We start from the raw sequence: 8,974 nt of genomic DNA on the forward strand, positions 1-8,974 counted from the left end.
TACAGTGGAAACATATACTGTTGATCCACATTTTAATTAAGTTACGCCCTGTTACTATAGGTTAACGTGTTTTACACATTATGAAAGTATAAAAGTAACTTGCCCATGAATTAAAACTTTATTTTGAAAGTCATAACTTCCAATTGACTTTTCATTACAGTTACCTTGATGGTCGAGTATCACATTGTCCTGAGGAGAACTGTGCATAATTATCGACACTGAGTAGACCTATGTTTGATTTTCACATATCATACATCTGCTGCCAGCAGGATGCTTGCCTTTCATTCTAATCAGATATGAGGCTTGATGTTTGGATGTAGGTCCCTATCTTGATTGAAAAAAGGAACCTGCCAGAGAGAATGACAAAAGTTGGACTTATTGGAGTGCTACTGTTACCCCAGGTGAGAATATAAAAGTGTGTTTGAATCTATATATGTTAAGATTAAGTTAACTATTATACCTTTATTTGTAGGCGTCATCCTGGTGTCTTCCTCATGTTAATCTAATGAAAGAGGAGGAAAAGTGCCTGACAGATCTGCTGCTTTTTACACAGCAAACAGGTGAGTTACATTCGTTTCACGCATGTAACACTTGTATCTCATAAAACATATTGTAGTTAAGTAGGCTGTTTTCCATTGAAATAATGTTTATCCCTGGAATAAATAAAATCTCTAAATAAAGCACTTTTTAATTTATAGAAATGTGAAGCAATGTTTCGGTGACACCCAGTGGTCACAAAACAAAAGGCACCCTGACATCTCATCCTTCCATTAGGCAGAATTTATTGTACACTAAATGATCCAGATGCATCCAGAAGTTGAGGTTTTGCAGTGTTTCAACCCTGCAAAAAAACACATCACATGTACCAATATATTCCGTCTATATGGATTCATTCTTATTATTGACTTTTTTGTATTGAATTGCAGCAAATAAAATGTCTTTTCTGTTCCAACTATGAAGAAAACAATATCAGTGTACACTGTAAGGGAATGTGGGATGAGCTGAACTGCTGGCCTCCCGCTTCTCTCGGAGAAACCGTCTCTCAGCCGTGTCCAGAGTTTTTCAGCTCGGAGGGTGAGAGACACACAGACACACACACACACACACACACACACACACACACACACACACACACACACACACACACACACACACACACACACACACACACACACACACATTATCTATCCCATATCGGTGAACTGGTTAATTATTTACCAAAAAGCTGATCTGTTTCATAAAGAACTCACATTTTCCTTTTCCCTCTCAACGTCTCTATGTGCACAAGGATTTTATGGCTGCTGACTGTTTGGTTAGAGACACACTAGAGTGCTAAGTATGTGTTAAAAGATGATAGATGTCATGATAATGTATCTGACGTTTATGAAGAGGGACTGTGTAAAGCTTTTCACTTTCCAGTGAATACAAGTTTGCAACACAGGACATCATTATTCTTCTGTCAGGCGCATATTCCCTTTCAGACTACACTAATGAGGAATATGTGTATGCTCTTTTGCAGCTAAAGTGCATCGTAACTGTACGGCCAGTGGCTGGACGGACCCTCTGGTCCCACATGAAGACGCATGCGGCTACACCTTCAATGAGACTCTCCACTTCCTTGGAGAGGTTGCTGGAAACTAATATTTACACAGTTAGGAAGCAAATAGGCCACAACTTGTACATTTTAACTGGCTCAGAATAACAGGGTTTCAGTTTCATCGGTGTTAGGAACAGATCTGCCTGAAACTGAATTGAAAAGTGAAGACCAAAATGATATGCCCAAACTCTTGAAATAAACAATATTAATTTAACACCTGATGCCCTCAAGAACTCTCTCTCTTTGAACGTTAGACTGCCCACATGTAAAGGTACATTTCTGTCTAAGAAAGACATGACAAAGTGATGTTTTCTCCTTGTTCAGACCCATTTGTATTTCTCCTACGTGAAGACCATGTACACGGTGGGATACGCCCTCTCCCTCATCTCCCTCTCCATCGCCGTCACCATCTTCTGTCTGTTCAGGTGAGAAACATCTGAATATCTTCATCCTGTCTTCAACCAGAAAAGCGTTATCCTGAAACTGTGAGTGTTACCGTCCCTTCAGAAAGCTGCACTGCACCAGGAACCACATTCACATCCAGCTGTTCGTCTCCTTCATCCTGCGAGCCATCTTCATCTTCATCAGAGACTCCCTGCTGTTCCACAATGAGGAGCTCTACCACTGTGACGCCTACCCGGTACCATCTCCTACATCTGGGGTGTCCACACTTTTTTCACCGGGGGCCTCGTACAGAAAAATATACGAAGGGCGGGGCCACTCAGTAGAGATATATTGCCTCATAAGTTAAGTTAGCAACATTAATCAAATGAAGGTAAATTATGCTTAATACTTGCTTTCACAGCTTTCATTTATTTTGTTACAGCTCATTCCTTAGCCTCAGATTGCTTATAATTAGGGGAAATATGAAGGGTTTATTTCAAGCGTGTTATACTAAGAAGATATTTTCTTATCACTTAGATTTGACTTGAACTGACGGCACTGGGCTTCTTAACACATGTGTGATATCTGCTTTCATCTATATTGAAGAAGTACAAGACAAGCGCAAGTTTCACGTGTGGGCCATACTCCATTATACTTTTAGAATTTGCTGAGGGCCGATTCAAAATGGCCTCCGCATCTGGACACCCCTGTCCTACATTACACAGGAAGGTGAGAGTGTGTTCACACACCTTTCCCGTGCGGCAGGTGGTGTGTAAGGTGGTGCTGATGTTTTCCAACTACTCCATCCTGGCCAACTACAGCTGGCTTCTGGCGGAGGGTCACTTCCTGTTTACTCTGGTGAGCCGCTCCTTCTTCTCCCTGAAGAAACACCTGGCCTGGTACATCGTCCTGAGCTGGGGTAGGTCACATGATCACATCAATCAACTCAATATAGCCGTATTCACTTTGACTATTTATTCATTTTTATCATTATTGCAAGCAGTCATGCCAACATTAATTACACTGTAATCTGAGTTTTTCCATTTTAACTGTATTGTAATATTATATTTTAACTGTACTAGGTATTATTTTATTGACCTGTACTTAAATCATGTTTTATAATTGTCTACGTGATAGATATTATGCAATGTGTGTTGATTGTTATGTAATCTGTCATAATTCATCTCTTCTCTTTTTTGAGATTAATCTATTTGGTGCTTGTTGAAATAAATACATAATAATTCATCCCTTAGGTTTACCTCTCATTGTCATCGTCTCCTGGGGATGTGCCAAGTACTTTTATGAAGACGAAGGGTACGTGGGGTTACAATCTGAATCACTCATTCATTTGTTTTGTCGATATCGGGTGCTATGATTGTATTTCTTATTTTATCGCCACAGCTGTTGGGAAACCAGGAGGCATGAGTGGATTTGGTGGATACTTCGAGTGCCAGTTCTTCTGACTATATCTGTAAAGACCTCTCTTTTACTTGCATTTCATTCTTTGTTAAAACGTCGTTCAAATTAGTAGCAATATAATAGTAGTTCCAGGTTTTGGGGAGTACACACATTAGAGATGAGAATTGCTTCATTTTCAGAATATAAACATGAGTGGGATCAATAAAGTTGAGGACAGCAGTTGTTGACAAAAACAGTGTATTTGAGGAATGGTATTTTGACTAAGATTACAGAATGAAGACGGTGCCTATTTGCAAAGAAAGCAAAACATTTCTTAAAAGGCCAAAGTATTCAACACACATTATAACTATCGTCTTTTAATAATTCCAGATGAACCTCGTCTTTTTCTTGGGCATTTTGAGGATCCTGGTGAACAAGCTCAGGATGCCAGACGCACAGAGGAATGCATTCAGCCAGTATAAGTGAGTACTAGAAAGACAAGGTCAACTTAACTATTTAAAAATAATAGTTTCGGCGAAAACTAAAAGGTGCCATGGGGTCAGATTATAATTTTCCAAAGGGGGGTTCGTTTAGTATGAAACACTTGAAATAACTAAAGGACAAGTTAAACAAGAAAGTAGAAAGAAAGTGAGGTGATAGAAAACTATTTCTGCTAAAAAGTGAGCATTGATTGAGAGTCAGACCTAAACATTTCAGATGTGTGTATGTGTAACTTTTCTGTGTCTTTGCTTTTAAATGTCATTTCATAATATGTTTCTTAATGTCTTTTTGTAAAGCACTTGTGCTATGTGCATGTGCTATATAAATAAACTTGCTTTGCCTTACCAAGTATACTTACTTAAAGGTGGGGTAGGTAAGTTTCAGAAACCGGCTCGAGATACACTTTTTGTTATATTCCATGGAATGCTCTTAACATCCCGATAGCAATGAATATCTGAAGTGCTTTGACAAAAAATCCATAAAAAGATGTCATCTGTAGAATCCGTAATACTGTAAAAAGTACAACCAATCCGTTTAGCCGGCCCGGATTGGATGGCCTACCTGCCTGTCAAATTTATCTCGTGCCCTCATTGGTCATGTGCGCGTTCGTGTGTGTTGGAGGAGGGGCTCTGTAAGGAAGTGGCAGATCTTCTCCGGTTGTGTATTTTCAAATTCTAGCGATCTCGAGCCGGTTTCTCAAACTTACCTCCCCCACCTTTAAGTACTTACCTTGTATAGTCATACTTTATCTAAAGCTGATTACACTATACTTGGGGGAAAGCAGTGTATTTGAGGAGTGGTATTTTGCATAATATAACATAAGATTGTGTCTATTTGATTAAAAGTGTACGCACAAGGACAGCAAGTAAATCTAAGACATGATTCAAAAGGTAGATGCGTGGAAACGTATTTGTATTATTAATTAGCGTAAAACATACTTTATTGTTCTTTCAGGAGGCTGATCAAATCCACCTTCTTCCTGGTGGCTCTGTTCGGTCTGCACTACATACTGTTTGTGTTCCTGCCTGTGGAAGTCAGCAGCTCCGTGTTTCAGATCTGGACCTTTGCCGAGCTGGCTCTGTCCTCCACTCAGGTACACTCGGTGCATTCATGAGAAGAACAACAGTGGAAACGTTCAACTCACAACCTTGTCAATTAGCATGCGAGATATGATTGGATGAGATGTAGCTTCTTGTCGACCAGATTTGTAACATACTATTGACACCTTTCCACAATCACAATAGCAGAAGAACAATTCAGCTTCACGAGGGTATATTGCAGGTTTTATAATGACATTCGAATTATTGCTTACTATCATATGTATTTTTTTGTATGTTATTAATGTATGTATTATTGTTTTTTAATTTAGAATTTGTTGTATTTACTTAATTAGTTTATTCTGGGGGGTTATACAATTGTGTAATGTCTTTAGCTGAAGAAAACAACTCACCAAATCTCCTCTGCTTAAGGGCTTTGTGGTCTCGGTGCTCTACTGCTTCATGAACGGGGAGGTAAGGCCGTCTTCGTTCAAACTGAAACATCTGCAAAAGGAGCGACCGACCTGTTATTGATCGTGTCTCCTCCAGGTTCAGCATGAGATCCAGAGGAGGTGGAGGAGGTGGAGGCTGACGCAGCACCTCCCCAGCAGCAGCAGCAGGAGGCAGCACCACGGCTCCATCAGCCACAGCGGCTCCCCCCACACACAGGTAGGTAGATACATCGATCGGTACTTTATTTATTGGTACAACAAATCACCTGTACATTTCTAATTCAACTTTAATGCTATTTTATTGCTATTGAGATGTTGACTTTTTGACATTTGTATTTCTAGTCTTTTAATTTGTATTGTCTAATGCAGGGGTTCTCAACGTTTTGATGAGTGAGGGCCAATTTAGGTACCCAATACTGGATTGAGGGCCGCCCAAGAAAAACGGAACACAAAATAATTCCAAAACAAATCCTTTCTTCATTGTACTAACCAATTACCGCAACTCGCGAGATGCCTAGTTGCCATGCAACCAGTAGTCTAGCAAACTTTCCACAAGCTGTCATTCATAATTTAGGAATGACAACCCAGGGGGCGCAGTTTCACCATTCTTAAATTCCATTCTTATTCTTACTAGATACAACCATGGAGGATTAAAATATAACGCATGCATTTCAGCGAGTCACATTAACTATCGCGGGCCGCCAGAAACATTTCCGAGGGCCGCCATTGGCCTGCGGACCGCACTTTGAGAACCCCTGGTCTAATGCCATGTCTTTTGATGCTGCTGCAACACAAGCATTTCCCAACTTGGGATCAATATGTACTTCTCGTCTTCTCTCAGGTCTCCCTGCTGCCCTGCCCCCCCGCTGGCCCCGTGGACACCGTGGAGATGTGACTTCGGCTCAAATCCGCTCGTTTCCTCTCTCCACCCATCGATACCCGATTGATCCTGGATCCGCTTAGCTGAGAGTCGACCAGGACACGACTGTAGAGTGAGGGTTTCTGATGCCTGGAGCGGTTTTATTTGAAGACATAAGGACGTAGAATGCACTAAGGAGGCCCAGTTAGTAGTATCAAACTGGATTTGTATTGAAATACCAATGTATGACCATTCAAGAGATCATTTGGATGCTTTTTAAACTGGGGCTGTTACCCATAGTCAGTGTGTTACGACAGAGGGTTGCAGTCTGCAGAAATAGACAATAATATCAACACTGTAGCTAAGCAAACTTATATTAAGACATATAAAAGAAAGACCAACTTAAAAGTAAGTCAAGCTTCATTGTACGTGTCTATATTTTGAATATTGTGAGATGTACCTTGTCTTCAGAGCCCTTTCTTCAAATCCACCAGACTCCTTTGACAAACAGTCATTTTGACCTGAAAGAGTACACTTCTGTGACCCTGCCTTCAGGAGCTAGTTTCCTTTTGATATTTGGTGAATACTTGTTGGATATTTGTTCTAAGGCTTTAGTCTCAGGCCCAAAGAAAGTCTTTATTTTTGATACCAGTCTCGTGGAGCAATGCTTTTTATTTTAACATTTTTATATGAAAGTGTACATTGCCCTTAAAAAGAATAGCAATCGAGACAGAAGGCGATAAAGCTGATCACATGCTGACCCTCGCTTCATTATGAGCAATCAGAACGTTCTCCATTTGGTCTAAGAGCACGGCAGCAGGTGATATCTGTTCGACATGAAGTCCAACGTGTTGTCTATTGAACAAAGAGAGAAAGGTGATGTTGGAAATAATACAGAAGGTGTGAGAAAGTGACTAGATCCCATATTTTATCTTCAGGTCCTCCACCAATTCGATATATGCCACCTTCGCCTCGTCTTTTCCCATGCCTGTCGTTTAAAAAAGGAGATAAGCAAACCGTGTGACAGGAGAATAAATATCTGTTTTCCAATTACTCTTTCGTGGTTTTCTTTTAAGTTCTTTGATGCTGTGTGAAGATCTGACCTTTTCTTCGTTCCCACGCGTCCCATTTCCCCCGTCCTGCGAGGTCAAATATCGACGGGCGACCTGAAAGAAAGTAAATTCATTAAATAGCTGAAAGCAAAATGTACTTCAAGTATCAACAGTAAAAGTACTCAGGGCAGAAAAATCTCCCACATGAAATAATCATTATCACATAGTTCAATAAAAGAATCTACTTTTCTCAAACCCTTAGGCTTAACAATTAAACTTTAATGTAATAAAACAAGTTGCCCTTAATGCCCTTTAACCTAATAGTTAAAAATGCATGGTATTTAAAGAATGTGCAGATAGTGGTTTGGGGTTTTAGTTCCGAGCTGAACAAGTTGAAATAAAAGTTCTTTCTACTAACACATAATACTTTGTTCTCACACACTTGTTCATATGCTTGTTACTAAGCACTCCAGTTGCATATGTGTAACATGGGTGTGCCGTGGTGCTGGTCACAATACAAAACTCTTAATTAACAACTTTCTATCAGTTTTGGCATCTTCCACAGAAAGACACCCGACTTGTCCGACCTGATTCGAGTCTCACCGCGCCCTGCCGGTATCTGCCCGCTGCTGGGGAACTCTGAGCACATCGCAGTCTTTCTTTGGGGTTTCCATATTCATTCTACGATGTTAGAAACCTTGCACTCACCTATGTTAACATCCCCGACTGTGGCTTGTTTATATAAACCGTAAATCTCCCCCAGATCGCCGTAGCCTGGTCTCTGTTTCAGATTCTTCACGTCCTCTACGGCTTTTTCAAAGGACTCCTGGAAGGGGAGAAGACACAGAAACTCTCTCATTTAAAATAAACATCTATGATATAGCTTTAATAACAACTTAACGGTACAGTAAATCCTTTGTGTCCCATAGTAGTAAGGGCTTAAAGTGAGAGAGTACTTACATTCATGACTGCTGTGTGGAAGTGTGGACACCTTCCTTCACTCTCTGCTTGTTAAGCAGGTTCTCAAGGCAGGGAGGAGCTTTCTTAAAGACAGAGTAAACACAGCAGGACAATAACGGCTAATAAAAGGAAGGAAAAGCACACTTTGAGATCCGTTTGGTTAAACATTATATCTTGAAATCTAAATATGTGATACTTGATGTGATACTACCTATAATTAACATAGGTTGATAAAGTAATATTCACACAAACAAATGCTGTTGACAGATAACAGTGGGAGTTCCGAGTTGCAATACAAACTATATATATATTTCTAATAAAAGCTCGAGCCTGACAATGAAAATCTAATATTTTGGAGAATGTAAAAACGTCTGTGACCAGATTTAATCCTTTTTTAATGAAACACCCGTCGTCTAATGTTTCATAACACTTATCAACTTGTTTAAAAGAGTACAGAATAAAATACAAATATTACTTTTAAGTCCTAAATACAACTTTATGTTAAAGGAAATGTTTCTAGCTTTGGGAGACAAGGGGAAGTTTCTCCGCCACTAGATGGCAGCGTCCACTTATTTAATGGATCAAAGTCTATATCAGATTTACCTGATCTAGTGTTTTGGGCGGCGGTGGCGAAGTCCATAGGGACTTGGGTTGGCAACTTGAAGGTCATCAGTTCAAGTCCTAGTTGGACCAAGTGCTATAAAGCTGCTGGAAACAAAAACCTTTTAGTGGAT

At 40.0% G+C, this 8,974-nt stretch overlaps 2 protein-coding genes across 2 annotated transcripts; one reads left to right on the top strand and one right to left on the bottom strand.

The window, feature by feature from the left end:
• Positions 1–205: 205 nt before the first annotated feature.
• Positions 206–6,671, top strand: sctr (secretin receptor). The gene is made up of 14 exons (XM_034101837.2): positions 206–401; positions 473–560; positions 961–1,074; positions 1,520–1,626; positions 1,922–2,022; positions 2,105–2,237; positions 2,747–2,900; positions 3,235–3,295; positions 3,383–3,452; positions 3,770–3,861; positions 4,835–4,973; positions 5,350–5,391; positions 5,467–5,586; positions 6,211–6,671. Exons 1-14 carry the CDS (start codon positions 360–362, stop codon positions 6,262–6,264), a joined length of 1,317 nt encoding a protein of 438 aa, XP_033957728.1. The 5' UTR covers positions 206–359; the 3' UTR covers positions 6,265–6,671.
• A 211-nt stretch (positions 6,672–6,882) lies between these two features.
• On the bottom strand, positions 6,883–8,285 carry LOC139435167 (acyl-CoA-binding protein-like). The gene is made up of 4 exons (XM_071205578.1): positions 8,241–8,285; positions 7,989–8,106; positions 7,332–7,394; positions 6,883–7,216 (listed from the first exon to the last, which is right to left on the bottom strand). The coding sequence occupies exons 1-4, from the start codon at positions 8,244–8,246 to the stop codon at positions 7,143–7,145; spliced, it is 261 nt and encodes an 86-aa protein (XP_071061679.1). The 5' UTR covers positions 8,247–8,285; the 3' UTR covers positions 6,883–7,142.
• Positions 8,286–8,974: the final 689 nt, after the last annotated feature.

This window comes from Pseudochaenichthys georgianus, chromosome 2, assembly GCF_902827115.2.
Source record: "Pseudochaenichthys georgianus chromosome 2, fPseGeo1.2, whole genome shotgun sequence".
NCBI lineage: Eukaryota > Metazoa > Chordata > Actinopteri > Perciformes > Channichthyidae > Pseudochaenichthys > Pseudochaenichthys georgianus.